Here is a 17749-nt window from a genome sequence, read left to right as displayed (position 1 = left end):
AATAGGAAAACGAAGGAGTCTTGGGTATGTTCCCCACTTTGAGTTATTTAAAAACATAATGAAAGTGGGATTTAAAAAAAAAAACCCTGCCTTAGGCATAAAGCCAGCTGGGTATCTTTGGGCTGGTCACTTTCCCTCAACCCTAGGAAGGAAGCAATGGCAATGACAAACCCCTTCTGAAAAACTTTACCAGAAAAACTGCAGGGATTTTTTAAAGCAGTCTTTGAAAATCAGACACAAGTGAACATAAATAAAATTATTTTAAATTATTACCCATTTGGGACTTCCTGAATTTTTACAAGATAACAAAATCAATGAATTTATATAGCTAGTATATTGTTTGAACCGTGCAGAGCTGCTTACAAAATCAGATATATTTTATTCATACCATCAACTGCTATTCGTATTTTATTTGAAGACATAATACATAAAAACACAATTTGCATAGCATGCTGGTTAGTCCCAAATTCCCAAATATATTACATAAAAGACAAAAAATAAGATGGTATTTCATCCACAATTCATATAGCTGAAAATGATAAAAGCATTAAAAATAGTAACGTGAAACTATGCCATGAAATAAAAAAGGATGCTTTCTAAAAATTATGGAAAACCTTTCCTTTCTGTGCATTGTTTTAGGCTGATGTTTGTGCATTCTAATTTGAGAACCATAGTAAAACAGTAACATAATATTAGTATACTATAATGTAGTATTCAACTTGGGTAGAATTATCACTTAGATCAATCATAGAACTGAATTATTTTGGCTCAATCACTTGGGGAAAATCTTATGTTATACTATTAGTATTATGGCTTCTTTTGTGTTTGTTAAGCTTCAAAGGATGCCCAAAATAAAAGTATAGAATCTAGTTTGCTTAAAAAATAATTTTGAATTATTTCATGACTTTACTCTTGCAAGGGCTACCTTCAAATTAAGTCTGTGCTTAAGCATCAAAATCTAGCTGCCCTGCTTCTAAACATTAACACAACTTTAAAAATCAATCGATACTGATGTATAATGGTTGGTGATATAATCAGCCAGATGTATAGATTCTACTTACTGAATCCTTCCCGAGTATCTGCAATAGGCAGATATTGTTGTTTAATGGTGTTAAACATATTGTCACAGGTTGTAAACTGCCTTTTACAATTAACCAATGGGATTTTTGTCAATACCAATGGTGTTTAAGTGGTGCTGCAGATATTTTGGGATGTTTTGTGTGCTGTCTTGGCTTTCTTTTGCCACAGTCGTTCTATTCCTGTGTATGTATTTTGTGATTTTCTCCATTTCTTTTGCTTCTATTCTGTTGTTTCCAGATACTACAACATCCACTTTGCAGACTTTTTTGTATTTGTTACTGGCAATTACTATTATTTTTGTCACGAGGTGCTATGATTGGTATAAATGTACATAAACAAAACCTAGCCCTGTATCTCCACTGCATAAGAATTATATTATGGCATACATATTTAGTATATGAGAACTGAAGTATCTGTACTTTTGATATCAATACTGAAACACAAGGATATTTGTGGCCTCTCATACTGTCAAGACTCTAAAGTTATTTCTTATGTCAAAGCTTGCAGAATCTATTTCATTCTCAAGAGATAAGAGGCAAAACTAAGAAACCAAAATATATAATCTCACATTCTCAGCAGAAAGTACAAATCCACTGAAGGTTTGGTAAAGAAACAGCAAATAAATTCTCTACGTTTTAATTGAAAAATAAACAGCTTTCACAAAAATCCAACAGGTTTTGTCCTGCATCTATGTGGAAAAATAAATAGAAGTTTTAGAAAATGAATATTTATTTTATAATAAATATTATATTTATTAAATATAATTATGTTTATCAAATATAAATATATTTAATATAGTTATATACTATAATAAATAAAATAATATTTTTAGGGATTGGGGAGGAGGAGAGAATATTTTATATAGCCATTGTCCTAAATACATGTATTAAGAAGCAGATCCTAAGTAAATGTATTGGAGTACGCATTTCAGAAAAATCTTAAGTAGAATTGAACATGACCAATAAGACAGGAGAAATTGCTTCAAAACACTATTAGGATCTAGTCATTTACTTTTTTAAATTACCATGGTTTATTCAATTGTATTGTTGAAAAATATTTCATAACACAAATGGTAATGTTTGTATGACTTTGCTTTTTTAATTAAAATATTAAAAATATTTATGAATAATGTATAACTCCTCACAGTTTGAAATATATAATTTAAGCAATTAGATCATTGTTTTTATCAAAATAACTCTGCATTCTTCCCTCACTCTATACAAGAATTTTCATATAACAATCTGCTTTGCAACATGTTCTTATCCTTGTCTATAAATTTCTTTGTTGTTTATATTCAACTATCTTCTCATGGAGAAAATCTATGTGTTTGCTAAGAGTTGATATCAACTTGACAGCACATAATCATTGTCATCATCAAACTATTTTCAAATGCCCTGTGATAAATGATTTTCTACTGCATATGGTGAAAATGAAAATCTGGCATTTCTTCCTTGCTTTACTCAGTTGCATAATCTAAAACTGGAATGAAAAACATCTGAAACATATATAGTTTGCAAAACTGAAAACAAAATATAGAGCTTTAATTTTTAATGGTTAGTTTGTTTTAAATAATGTATTTCCTTTTTACCACAGCAAGACCATTACCAAATACAATTGATGCTCTTGAATTATATTATTTTTACTTACTTTATTTGTATGTTGGTGCAAACTGCAATAGAACATATGAAAACTGGGCAGTCTTATTTCTGCCACATAATGCCTTTGCCATAGGAGTTGTATTGATTATCAATATGTTCTTGAGCATAATTCAGTTTTGTCTATAAAGATATGGCTAAAGACCTGGTTATCTGTAAGTCCACCTGTCCCTGTCTACTTGCCCACTTAAGCCAAGTAAATAGAGAATACTGTCTTGAAAGTCTGCATCTACCAAAGTACAATATGAGGGGTTTGTAAATGAGTATTTTCTCTTGTTCCTCTTAACACCAATGAGGTAGAGAAGAGCTGGCCTGAATCTCTTCATAAAACTATCTTTCTTCCCAAAACTTAAGAAATGCTTCTGTCCTTTTGTTTATTTAAAGGTTTGTGAATATTGGCTTCCCGATCATTTCCATAGTTCTCTACAGTCCCCGAGCTTTTACAACTCTGTCCTTTCTAGAAGGCTTTAGGATTGCTGCTTGTACATCACCTAGAGACTTTGAGATTGAGGGGAGAGGGATGTCCTATACATTTTATAAATAAAATCATAGTGTCTTGTAGCAATAGCAACAGCACTGACATTTATATACCGCTTCACAGCCCTCTCTCTCTAAGCAGTTTACAGAGTCAGCATATTGCCCCTAACAATCTGAGCCATCCAGAATTGAACTGCCAAACTGCAGTCAGCCTGCAGTCAGCAGAAGTAGCCTGCAGTACTGCATTCTAACCACTGTGCCACTATGTAATTGTATTTATTTATCAATCATTTTTTTATATAGCTGCCCATCTCACAGAATATCACTCTAAGCAGCCATATAAACCTTCATTTCCTCAAAGAGTCCAGATCATCTTGCAGGATGGGAATTTATAAATGCAGAATTTGTAAAAATTGATAGAATAAATATCTGAAACAAAGCTGTCCGTCAAAAGTATTGAGAAATTCCTCCAGTGTCTCAGAAAACTGCCAATTTCTGTGGCCAAACTCCTTAACAAATCTTTTTAACAAAAAAACTCGTGAAAGTCTAGCTTTTATTTTGTAACACTCTTGATAAAGATTTGTTCAAAATACATAGCATTGGATTTACAGAAACTGAAATTCCTATTGGCACATGATATTTTCTTTCCCTTCCCTTCCACTCCCCCTTACTTTTATTTCCAGACTCCGTGATCTTTTTCCTTCGAAAGCAAGGAAAACCGTAACATGTTTGCTTCATCTTCTTGAACAGAAATGGACCTGACAAGTAATCACTTAATAAACATTAACATATCTATTAATCTGGAGGAAAAAATTCATATCAGATCTTCATTAAAATAAATAGTAATTGTTGACATTTCATGTTCCCGTTAAATTAAAACTACAGATGTAGATGCGGAAATCACAAGGGGAAACTGCTGTTACATGAAAGGTGCAGCTTGTGATTTCTTAGCATGTGCTGATCAGTCTTTATTGATATAGAACTGCTTACTCTTTCATCAATCTGATAAAACCAAGAGTTGGATTATCTGTGTGGGAAAGGTCATATAAAAATGAGATAGGAAGGCTATATAAACTGCATGAATAAATTAATCAGCGATCTGAAAGATTTAAAGAGGATAGCTTTAAATTCAGGACACTCTCCTACTCCAAAACTAGATTATACATAGAAGAAAAAGGATATAAGCCCCCACAAAACAGATTACAGACATTTGGGCGCAGCAAGCATCTTTACTCTGTAGTAAGAGCCACTGGTTTAAGTGGTTTTTTTACTTGTTGAATAAATACGCATACGTTTTTGCCCTGCTGGGGATGGATCAATTTAGCAATTTAGTAAGCTGCAGTGGAAACAATGGAAGAAGGGCATGAAGCAATTTTTCTTTTCTCTTTGTAAAAAAGAAACAAGTCGATAGAGGCTGTTGTGATGGACTGCAAACACAAAGAAACCTATGCATGCTTACTCTGTAGCACATCCAATTAAGTTCAGGCTCATGCCTCCAGATAATATGCTTAGACTTCTACTTCAGTTCAGTTGGTATACTAGCCTTATTTTATGCTTATTTCCTTCCATTCATAGACGATGAACATCTGCAATTGAGAGTTTCTCCATTTATGGGAAATTTCACACAAAGTGAAAATCCCAATTTTTCTGCATTGTGTGTGGGTAATCTACAATTAGATTCACAGTCTAAGACTGGAGTAAACTTAATATTTCAAGTCTTAACTAAGAACCTAAGAATTATCGAAAAATTAGGCAGTTCCAAAAAGGGTGCGTTTTTAAAAAACTAATTAGGGTGTTCAGGTCTGATAATTTCAGTATTTCTGGATATCAAGGAAGTCATTTAGGTACCTCTCCAAAGACTCTAATCACAATTGGTATAACAATGAATTTCTTTTTCATAAGCATTTAACTTCTATCTGCAATTCCCAGTATTTCATAATTTTTTAAGTTGTTTTTCCTCGATTCTAACTTCACCCAAAAAAGCAACATCAGTGAACCATATTTTCTTCTTTTTAATAACTGGCATGTTCTATCAATATAGGGCATGTTTTAAACAAGATGTCTTTCTGTTTGCATCTTAAAGTCCTATACCATCTTAACTGGCTCATTTTCCAAAATCTTCTCAGCTTGAGAAGGAAAGTCATGGTGGCACAGTGCTTAGAATTCAGTACTGCAGGCTAACTCACCTGCTCACTCCAGGAGTTTGATTCTGAATGGCTCAAGGTTGACTCAGCCTTCCGTCCTTCCGAGGTCAATAAAATGAAGACCCAAATTGTTGGGGACACTATGCTAACTCTGTAAACTGCTGAGAGAGGGCTGTAAAGCACTATGAAGCAGCATATAAATCGAAGTGCTATTGCTATTGATGGTCCCAAAGTTTTATTCTAACGAATAATTTTGGCAACTCGGTCATTTTTTTTTTATTGAAAAGTTTTACAGAAAAACCCCCAATATTCCCCCCACCCTTTCCCTCCCCTCATCCCGCCCTCCCCCCCAGACTTCCCAGAGCAAAATACAAGGTATTTCAGTTAACAATCATAAGCTAAATTAACCTATCAATCCTTAGACTACTAAATCCCCCCCTGAAACCTTAACTCCACTATAGATAACATAATACTTCTAATACTTAACGTTCATTCATAAGCTATTTGATATTTTCTTGTCTGATACTTATTTTGAATATAATCAATCCATCTTCTCCATTCCAATACGTATCTTTCTTGTGTACAGTCCTTCAAATACGCTGAGATTTTCGCCATTTCTGTTAAGTTCTTTACTTTCAGTATCCACTCTTCAGTAGTAGGCAAAGAGTCCTTCTTCCAGTATTGCGCAACCAACAGCCTAGCTGCTGATATTAAGTTCAAAATCAGTTTAGTCTCTAATGCTGTACAATCTGTCGTTATACCCAATAAAAACAATTGAGGAGTAAATTTCAACCTTTTTTTCAAAATATTCTGCATCACCCACCAAATTTTTATCTAAAATGCCTTGATTTTCTTACCAGTTCACTATATATGATAATAAGTTGCATCATCACATTCACATCTCCAACATTTAGCTTGCAAATTCGGATACATACATGATATTTTTTTGGGATCTAAGTGCCATCTATAAAACAGGCAACTCGGTCATTAAGCTCCTTGTAGTCAGACTGTGAAATTTTGCTCCTGCCAATCAAATGGTGAGTTGCTTCATTCTTTTTGTTACAAAAGTAACATTTCCTGTTGTTTGTTACATGTTGAATTTTCACCTTCATGCAATTAGTTTGCAAAGCTTTTTCCTAAGCCACTAAAATAAAGCCTTCAGTTTCTTTCTTTAAATCTCCTGATTGTAAACCAACTTCATGTGGGTTTTTTATCAGCTTTTTCTTCTATATCCTTCAAGTATTGACACTATCCTTTGCTCACAACAATGTGAAGTTACAGGTTCCTAGACCAGCATCTTTATCACTATACCAAATTGCTCTCTACAGAGAACCTCCATGGATAGAGAATGTCTACTGCAAACATTCACCTACCAAATGTGGAGGGGAAAAATCAAAGAGGTCAGATCTATCATGCTTATCCCTCTCCTCCTTGAAATAATGGAGCAGAACTCCATCATTTGTTCCATTTCAAGCTTGTTTTTTCTTTATTACTATATTTTGAACTAACTAATGATAGCTAAACCCTATGTAAAGCGGGTGTAGATTACTAAAACAAGGTATATAAATTTCCATCATTTCTTTAAATATTCTTTGTATTTTATTATCATACCAGAAAATCATGAAAGAACAAGCAAGATTATAATCCTCCTATTTCACCTCTGATATTATCCCCTTGCCTTCACCCTTCACACACAATAAATATGCATTGTTTTCTTTTGAATTAATTTATGGAAAACTGTCCACATTGTCCTTGACTCCCCCAGCAAAAATTCATTTTCACTATTATTCTGGCCCAAAGCAAAAGGATATTTGAGGAGAATTAATTTTGCAACTCCAAAATGTATAAGCCAAATCCATATGATATCATTATTATTAGAGAAGAATTTGTGTAAACATAATGGAACCTAGAGAAGCAGACTAAAGACATCAAACAAAGAAAATACATCAGGCAATTTATTTAATAGTTGGTTTCCTTAGTGGCAGCAAACCACAACTACAAAAATATGCCAAGGCAAAACAATGGAATCATTTTTTTTAAAGTACTATACTACCACAACACCAGGAGAAAGATCAAAAATTATTCCCAACCAAGCATTCATGAAGATATTTTTTTAAAAAAACCAGAGACATTCTCATAACCTAGAAACATACTTTCTACCCACACAGAAAGCTGAAACGGCTTAACCTTACAGCAAATATCTGATTAAAAACTACTATAAAAAGTCACTCTCTCTTATAGCTAAGAGCATACTCAAAAGTGTTATAGAGCTGGTTCAATCAACTTTGCACTGCACTGAAACATTTCTCCAACTTAAACAGTCATGATCAATACAACTAAAATAGGGGCAGAGAACTCAGATTTCCTTCTCTTGTTTCAACTCAGTTTCTAGGTCACTTGAAAAGAAACCTCTTCACTGAAACCTCTATTGCTGTACTTGTACATTTTTGCCCAAGCTACTCTATCTATCTAGTACAGAATACTCTCAGTGGAATCAGTGGCAAGGATAAGGCCACACTGTTGATAATAATAGGAATAAATAATAATCATGACAACAGCAATGGCAATACTGACAATTCAATAAAAATAGCATATGAAATATCCCCAAAAAACCTTTCTTCCCAAATCTAAAATAAAAAGAGGAGTTGCCTGCTTTGTTTATTTCTCTTGAATAGTCATTGAAACTGGTTGTTGACTAATTTAGATCATACTCTGTATAAACATCTTGAGTATTTATATGGCTATTTTAAAAAAAAAAATAGTGGTCTTGTCCCTAAGTGCTACAAGTCATCCTCACTTAGTGATTGCCTTAGACAGTGATCATTCACAGTTACAATGATGATGAAAAAGTAACTTTGCAATCAATGCCCACATTTACAACTCTTACAGCATCTCGTTACAACTCAGTCATATATTCACTATTACAGTTAGTGAATATGTGCTGTCCTGTGTAAAATTGTAAGCACAATCACAGTCCTGTGATTTTTCTTCACTTAGCAACCACTTCATTTAACTAGTATGTTGCTGGTCTCAACTGCAGTTGCAAAACAAGTACAGTTGCTGGTACTTACTGTTATGTGTGATTTTGCCTTAGCAATTAAGAGAAGAATGATCAGTGCTTAATAACAGCAATTAAAGCAGCAATTAAAGGCCTATATATTCTCTTCTAAAAATGCTGTTTATATTATGCCAACATAAATGAGCCACTGGACAGTCAGCCCTTTGAGGACTTCCAGACAGGAAATTAACAACAACAACAAAAAAACCCTTATGAGTACTAATTTTACCTTTATTGTTGGGTCATAGTAACAAAGCCTTGCAAGTTTGTGAGCATTTCTTCCCTCCTCTGACTTTACTGCCTGGGAGAGTACCTTCTGAGATCCTTTCTCCATCCCCATTCCTTCTGTGGTTTGTCTCTTGACTAATCATTGCCTGGCTGAGGCTCTTCCACTTGTTTCCTAAGGTTATTCTTACAAACTAAATCTGATCTAAAGCCGTTTTTTGGGTTCCTAACCTTTTTCCTAAAAAGATCGGCCAAAACTTCTAAATTTGCAATGGGTTTTTAACTAATAAGTTAACAAACACAGGAATATTCCAAATGTCACTATTATAAGACAAATATGCATTACTATAAGACAAATTGAAGACAAATAGTCAATAGAAATTGACTACTGCTTATGATTCTTCTTTCTTACCTGCTGAGCTAAGCAGTACACTGAAGTCTGTCCCACGCTGAGATTCACCACTGCCATTTTGTGTTTCTTTCTCACTTTCTTCATAACGGTGCCAGTTGGAGACTAGCTTTCTTCTTGAATAATTTCCCCGGTCTTCTTTGCCAATTTCTGGTAAGTCAACTTCAGCAGTAGCCTATAGCATATATCAGAAAAAATATTAAATAACTGTAGTTCGCTTTTGATTTTATTCCAGTTACCAAGAAAAATTAAACAACAGTGTTGTAAATTTTCCAACATTATTTTAAGTAGTAATATCATGATTATCAACTCTGCTATATCAGACTTGGCAACTGGATCAATATTTTTGCTAGGACACAATGCATGATGGCAGAAACATTCTGATTTCTGTTTTTATTTTGTTCTGTTTTTATTTTTACTTCAGAATTGGATGGTAACTATTATTTTTAATAATTTAATTTAAAATTAATAATTTTAACATATTAATATTTCTATTTCAGAAAAAATATTCTGAAAATAGAATTCATCTTATCTCCCTAAGATTTAATATTTTACATTATCAGATTTCTATTCGGCTACAAAGGATTACAATCAGAGCAAACAGGAATAGTTAGTCTGTGTTAAACGAATTAGACCTACAAGCCTTCACAATAAACAAAACTGTTAAATGTGAAAGATCATTAAAAAGAAGCAGAGCTCCTCATTAACGAATACTTTTTTACCATTCAACATGATAGGTTACAACAATGTTCCTCAACCTCAACTGTTTGAAGATGTGTGGGCCTCAATTCCCAGAATACTCCAGCCAACATGCAGAATTCTAGGTGTTGAAATCCATATAATTTAAGGTCTATTTAAGACTTTAAGTCTTAAGTCATTAATAATCAGAATATAAAAATTCAGTTATCTAAACGATAAAAGGAAAATGTGGCACACATTTGTTTAAAAATATCACTCTATGTGACAGACGTAACATCCTCCATGCAGCACTTGTGGGAAATCTCATTTAAGCTTTTTTAGACATATTGCACTCATCATACTGGTCACGCAACATAATGCAAAGTATAGAACAGGAATAAGAAATTATGAGTAAAAGATATTAAAGACATGAAATAAGAAAAGAACAAAGGAAATACCATGTTTTAACTTATACTGGCATCATTATACTTCTACTTTTAACGGTCTTCTACTTTTATAGAGGTCGGAGGTATCTGTAAGGCAGTTTGATGAAGAAGTGACTACAGTAACTACAGTAAAGGGAAGATAGCAATGTCCTCTATCTCCAGTTTATTTCTCATATTCACATATTCACAGAAGGAAAGACTAGATCTAGCATGTGCCTACCCATATGCACTAAGGCCAAAATTATATGGAACAAGCCCAAAGCCATCATGTACAAACCACTCCAGCCCTCTCTCCCCAGGGCAAGATTTGAAGTTCCCCAAGGCTGTCTATCCTGGAAGTTCTGACAATATCTAAGAGCTCCTAGAGATTTCTAGGCAATCAGTATTCCAGTAGTAATTCTATCTTATGCCTATTTCCCATTCCATGTACATTTACTTGCACAGGTTTGTCAGATCAAAGGTTTCCTCTACCGTCATAACAACCACTCCTCCCTAGCTTTCGATTGGGAAGTCTGGAAAGGCAAATTTTGACAGGGCTATATTTTTGTTGTTAGCCAACCAGGTCTCAGCAATATATGCCAGTTTAATGCATTTGCCCATTGTAGGGTATAGACGGCTGTAGACTTATCCTTTACCAAGTCAGTTCCCTGAGCCTACATATGTAAGGCATTTTTTAAAATATTAAGGGTATTATTTTGGAAGGGTGTGAGTATAAATTATTTCTGCATGCTGCTGATATTTTGGCAAATTTGGATCAATATTCTACTTTACCTAAAGGTTGTGTATTATTTTGGAGAATATTCTGGTTATAGGATAAAATAGAATAAATCTACTTTGCTTCCCCTGAGTCCTAATATATCAGTTCAATATACTGTATCAAATCCCATCTCTATGTAAAGAGATAGAATTTGATATTTCTATTGATTATATTAAATACTAACTGATTACCCATGCTCCGCTATGAAACTATATGAAATCAACAGTTAAGAGTTTGAAAATTAATGAATAGTTACGATTGGACTGTCCTCTCCCCTTCTCTCTCTCAGGCTAGCCCCACAGAAGCTTCTCCTCTCTATCCCCTTCTCTCCCTCAGGCTGGCTCCACAGAAGCCTCTCTTATCCTACCCCCTTCTCTCCCTCAGGTTTGCCCCATAGATCCTCTCCTATTCCCTTCTTTCCCTCAGGCTGGCCCCACAGATCCTCTCCTATCCCGTTCTCTCCCTCAGGCTGGCCCCATAGATCCTCTCCTATCCCCCTTCTCTCCCTCAGGCTGGCCCCATAGATCCTCTTCTCTCCCCTTCTCTCCCTCAGGCTGGACCCACAGAAGCCTCTCCTCTCCCCTTCTCTCCCTCAGCCTTGCCCCACAGAAACGTCTCCTATCCTATCCCCTTCTTTCCATCAGGCTTTCTAGCCCCTTCTCTCTATGAGACTTGCCCCACAGAAGCCTGTCCTATGCTATCCCATTCTCTCCAGAGTTATTTTCAAGTTGGAAGTGAGAGTAGAACGTCTAATTAATTAGCATCAGAGCATGTTATAATAATATAGGAAATACTAATGCTCTGATGGTCATTTCGAAAAATCCTTTCTTAGTGAGCACTTAAAAGCCAAGAGGAACATACATGGCAACTTTCAGGTTTGTAGGCTTTATGGTTCTGGAGATTTCGTTATTAATGCACAAGTGGTTTTAGCTTTTATATATATATAAATTCCAAGCATTATATACCCAAAAATATTTTCAAATACGTGGAAATAAATATATTGAAACTTACATTGACTCCGAATATTGCAGTTTTTCAAAAGTCCATTTTGGTTCTTCCACTTACGGTAGAATAATATGAAACCATCACCATCCTGTGGATTCTTACTTTCCTACATACATATTAACCATCTAAATAGCCCAATATATTTTCTGACATACTGTATATCTAAGCTCCTTTATCCATAATTAAAACCAATACCTTTATCACTTGGCTTATAACCAAGGGTGAAATGCTCCCAGTTCGGACCGGATCACCCAATCCAGTAGCGATGGAGGCAGGTGGTTTGGAGAACCGGTAGCAAAAATCCTCCCCCCCCCATGCCCAGCTGAGCCGCGTGATCATCAGAGGCTTTTTTTCTTTTAAATGGCTCTGACGATCCAAGCTGAGTTGCCTGATCGGCAGAGGGTTTTTAAAAAAGCCTCTGATGATCAGTCAACTCAGCTGGGATAATCAGAGCCTTTTGAAGCGGTTGTAGAAAAAAAAATTTCTACAACCTCACCGAAGAGGTTGTAGAAAAAATGGTTTTAAAAGTAAAAAAAAAAAACTTGGCCACGCCCACCCAGTCACATTACCCCCCCACCAAGCCACGCCCACAGAATCAGTAGTAACAAATTTTAGATTTCACCACTCCTTATAACCATCAATTCCGCTCCACAAGGTGAGAAGTTTATTCAGATGTATTATATCCTTACCATTTCTCCTAATATCACAAATACAGAAACATTTATTTTTCTGTTTCTTTCACTTAATTCATTAATTTAAGATTGTTATCATGTACTCCTCTTTTATATGCCTTGGTCATAATCAGCTATTACCCTCTGTCACCTATAATGACTGGTTAATCAAGGTAACTTTTTTTTTAGAATGGCACAGAAGTAGCATACTGGGTTCATGAAGCATTTCCTGCTAATATTAAGAGTGTTTTTGCCTAGTATGATACAACCACAACCCTGTGTTTTATCCCAAACACAGTCAAGCTATTCTATGCAAGCTGGGATAACCCAAAATTATCTTGAAGCCAACATACTATTGCCCATATATTTCCAAATACAACGTGCATCCATTACAATAGCAATAGCACTTACCGTATTTTTCGGAGTATAAGACGCACCTTTTTCCCCCTAAACGGGGGTGAAAATTTAGGTGCATCTTATACACCAAATGTAGCCCTGCCCACCCACTGGCCCCCACCCTTTGGCCTCTGCCTTGCAGCAGTTACCTCCTTGCAAGCAAACAGCAAGAAAAAACAACTCCTTTCAGCTTCAGCCCAGTCTAATTAGCACAAGTTGATTGGATCGGCCTCCCGACTCTCAGCTGATTTGCTCTCAGCTGTTTTGTGCAGGGCTCTGCTGCTTGCTGCAAAGAGGTAAATTGCTGGAGCAGATTTTTTTCCCCCTTGTGCTAATCAAGCTATGCTGAAAATGAAAATGAAAGTAAAGCAGGCTGTTTGCTGTTTGCTGCAATGACGCAAAATTGCTCAGAGGCAGAGGCAGAGGCAGAGGCAGAGGCAGAGGCTTTTTCCTCACAAAAAAAGGTAGGTGTGTCTTATACTCCGAAAAATACGGTATATACCGCTTCACAGTGCTTTACAGCCTTCTCCAAGTGGTTTTACAGCATCAGCATATTGCCCCCAACAATCTGGGTCCTCATTTTACTGACCTCGGAAGGATGGAAGACTGAGTCAACCTTGATCCAGTGAGACTCAAACTGCCGAACTGCTGGCAGCCAGCAGTCAGCAGAAGTAGCCTGCAGTACTGCATTCTAAGCACTGCACCACAACGGGTCTTGATATACAATGATATACATTCAGGATGCTAGAGATCTTCCTGATGGGAGATATACATCCACTATAGAGTTTTTGAATGATTAAGAGGTTTTCCAGTTTTTCTATTGGACCAAGTAACTACAAAGTATACCAGCTTTATCCTGTATTAAGTCATTTAATTACAAATATTTATTCATACGTTACTGAACAGAATCCTTTATTTGACATAGTGTAAAATTATTTTAAAACTAATGAGGAAAAGAAGGTAAAATTAAACACTGGCAGAACTGAGCTTTTTAGATGAGAGGACATAAAAATGAAATATGCTACATGTGCAACTATCACAGATTTGTGAAATTTGCCACTTAGGTGGTTACAATATGGAACAATAGTCATGTGCTCCAGGCAAGCAGTGGGGAAGCAAATTACAAGGCTGGTTGGCTGAGGAGAGACAAGTTATATGCAAGGACGTCTGGAGAATACTTGCTCTAGATTGAAAAACATTTAATTACAAATACAGGCACAGGAAGAGAGATGGGAGAATAAGGTCAAAGAAATTATTGTCGATTACTGGAGTAAGAATACATCTTTTTTTATACAAACACTGCCACAGCGACTCAGATATTCACTCTCATGCCTCTTTATGTTCTCTGAACAAATTGCTGAAGGAAAAGCTTTGCCCCCAAAGTTAAGGAGGTTCGAATTTGGATAGGGGACCATAAAGAACTGCTAAGGCTGTAGAGCAGACTGACAGGAAACTATCCCAGAAGATGATAAGGATAGACTGTGGACAAGAAATTACATAGATGAGTCCATATAGACATCAGGATCCGATGACTTGAAGAATACCTTATGGCTGAGGGAAAGTGAATTAAGTCAGCAAATCAAACAGTATAAAATAGCATTTGAAGGCTGAATTCTTTGTAAGTTCTTTGTAAGGATAGCTACAAGCAGGTATGTGTAAGGCCAACTTTCATAACATAAAAATGTTGGCTAAGAATTAAGTCCATTCAGCTGTCAATGTAAACTGAGTTCATGTGAACTTTGAATTTGTTTGATTTTTTTCTTCACAGTACCTAAGGCCGTGATGGCAAACCTATGGCACGTGTGCCACAGGTGGCACATGGAGACATATCGGTGGGCACGCGAGCGTTGCCCTAGCTCAGCTCCAGCGTGCATGCGTGCACCGGCCAGCTGATTTTCGGGCCTTCTGGGCCCACCAGAAGTCGGGAAACATGTCATTTCCTGTCTCCAGAGGGCCTCTGAAGGTTGGGGAAGGCCGTTTTCGCCCTCCCCAGGCTCCAAGAAAGCCTCTGGAGCCTGGGGAGGGTGAAAAACGGGCCTACTAGGTTCACCAATAACCTTTTCGCAGTCGCGTGCCAAAAGTGGGGGGGCACAGGGAGCATTTAATTATGGGTGTGGTACGCATGCGTGTGACCCCCCGCACAACCCCAACTTTTGGCATGTGACGGCAAAAAGGTTAGCCATCACTGACCTAAGGTCTCCCGAGGTTATGCTGCCAATTTTAAACTCATCAAATTAATAAAATATAAACCTTCCCTGCCCTCAAGTGGTGAACCAGTGGTGAAATCTAAATTTTTTTGCCACCGGTTCTGTGGGTGTGGCTTGGTGGGCATGGCTTGGTGGTGGTCATGTGACTGGGTGGGCATGGCCAACTTTTTTTTACTTTTTAAAGCATTTTTAACTAGTAAAGCTCCAACTGGTCCAGAATGCGGCCGCGCGGGTGGTTATGGGCGCAACTCGTTGTGCCCGCGTGACACCCCTCCTGTGCGAGCTGCACTGGCTCCCAGTGGTCTTCCGGGTGCGATTCAAGGTGTTGGTTACCACCTTTAAAGCGCTCCATGGCATAGGACCCAGGTACCTTCAAGACCGTCTTCTGCCACCAATAGCCTCCCACCGACCAGTCCGTTCCCACAGAGAGGGTCTCCTCAGGGTGCCATCAGCCAAGTTATGTCGGCTGGCGACACCCAGGGGAGGGCCTTCTCTGTGGGAGCCCCAGCCCTGTGGAATGAACTGCCCCCGGAAATACGTAAGATCTCCGACCTCCGGGTGTTCCGCTGCGCACTGAAGACCCTGTTGTTCCGCCAGGCAGGGCTGTCAATATAATAATTTTAAATTGGGGTATTTTAATTTTTAGGGTTTTAAATCGGCCAAATCTATTTAGTTATTTTAATTTTTAATTATTGTTGTGTCTTGTGTTTTTAAATTGGCTGTACACCGCCCTGAGTCCTTCGGGAGAAGGGCGGTATAGAAATAAAATTATTTATTTATTTATTTATTTATTTATTTATTTATTTATTTATTTATTTATTTATTAAAAAAATAAGCCGCCCCCAGATCAGGTTCGTTGTCGGCAGGCTGAACTGCTTATGTGTCAAAGCCACGGTTGGTCACTGAAGTTCACGCATGAGGGGGAGTGAGAGGAAGAGAAAGCAAAGATTGTGGTGGATGGCTGCTGAGGAGGGGTGCTTTTGTGCGTGGGAGGTAAGCGACCATGCCCTCATCGCAGGGGAAGAGGCGATCGATTACTGGTTCATATGTATAATTAACGAGAGTTGATAGAGGGCAATTCCCTAGGGTACCAAAGCACCCCCTCCCACTTTTTTCTCCCTGCCGCTCTGTCCTACGTTCATAGCCACTTTTTCCTCTCTCCTGCCACTGCCCTGCCTCCCGCCACCCAGAATACAGGATCAGCCTGGCACACATGATCCGGGGCTGAGGTAGGGAAAGGCAGGGCATGACATTGCACTTGGGGGAGTGTGTGCGCGCAGCCTTCCTTTTCCTTGCCACATAAACTCGGGGCTGAATGGCTTCCTGATGACCCCTCCCAGCACTGGGCTCGATTCCACACTCACCTTCCCCCCCTCGCCACTCTGCTTTCGGCCTCATGATTTTAAAAGGAATATATTTATAGTTAAAAGCCAGACGTCCCGTTCCTGGTTGCTCATCTTAAAGGCGCCTCGCCCCATCCCTGCCACCCCAGGAAGGGGAGCAGGCACCTCAGCTGCCCCGGCTGCCCTGGAAACCCCTGGCCAGCCTGCCCAGGAGGTACAACAGGTGAGCCGGTGGTTGCCCCTGGCAGGCTTGGAATGGAAGCACCCGGATCCATTTCAGGGCCTTTAAGAGCAGCGTAAATCAGCCGTCATGCTGCGTGACCCCCAAGACGATCTGGGAGTGGCTTCAGCCAGCCCAACCCAGACAAGGCCAGAAGGGGTGAATGAATTCCCTAACTCTGGTTCAGCCGGCCGGGGACATCAGGCTGCTGCGAAAGACCAGGAGCAAATACACACACACATACACACACACAAGCCGCGTGCACAGCGGTACTGGTGAGGTTTTTAGTGAGCAGCGTAGGAAGCCAGACTTGCCTTCACAGGTACAAAAGCTTCCTACAAATGGAGAAACAGGAAGTGCTTCTTTTTGTGCTTGCTCCTGGCGTTTTTCCACTTGGAAGACGGAAAGGAGGAGGAAGAAGAAGACAAGGGCGACAATCACGAGTGCATGAAGCAAGGCGTGAAAATCTGCAGCAGGAAGCTCGGGGTGAGTGAAAAGGAGAAGCAACCAACTGCTTTGTTTCTCCAGAACTGGTAATAAAAAAATGCTTAAAAAGTAAAAAAAAATCCCACAATCCCGCATCACTCAGCTGATCATCTGAACTTTTTTTGTACTTTTTAAGCATTTTTTTACTACCGGTTCTCCGGAAGTAAAACCAGGAAGTAACGACAACCGGGCAGATGGGCGGAGCATCGAGCTGCCATCACTACCGGTTCTCCAAACCACCGGCCGTCATCGCTATCAGATTGGCCGAACTGGGAGCATTTCACCCCTGCTTTTAACTGATTTGTGGCATTTTCTATGCATTTTATTATCTTGTACCTCTTTCCAGAGAAGCCATTTCATTGAATTAAATAAACATGTACAAGATAGCAAGATTAATTATAGCAATTGGAAAGAAATCCAAGGATTATGTTTCAATCATTATTTAAATTATTTATTGGAATTTCAAAATCCATTGTAACAAGCCATGTAATG

The 17749-nt window shown here is 38.0% G+C and overlaps 1 protein-coding gene across 1 annotated transcript in view; it reads right to left on the bottom strand.

The window, feature by feature from the left end:
• AVEN (apoptosis and caspase activation inhibitor) overlaps positions 1–17749 on the bottom strand; it is a 175633-nt gene that overhangs the window by 116057 nt on the left and 41827 nt on the right. The window contains exon 3 of the mRNA XM_070935827.1: positions 9052–9223. Within this exon, the coding sequence (XP_070791928.1) occupies positions 9052–9223 (172 nt within the window). The remainder of the gene's footprint in view (positions 1–9051; positions 9224–17749) is intronic.

Source organism: Pituophis catenifer, unplaced genomic scaffold (genome assembly GCF_029215685.1).
Source record: "Pituophis catenifer annectens isolate HBS135680 unplaced genomic scaffold, rPitCat1.0.hap2 SCAF_1, whole genome shotgun sequence".
Taxonomy (NCBI): domain Eukaryota; kingdom Metazoa; phylum Chordata; class Lepidosauria; order Squamata; family Colubridae; genus Pituophis; species Pituophis catenifer.
This window is presented reverse-complemented; position numbering and strand designations above follow the sequence as displayed.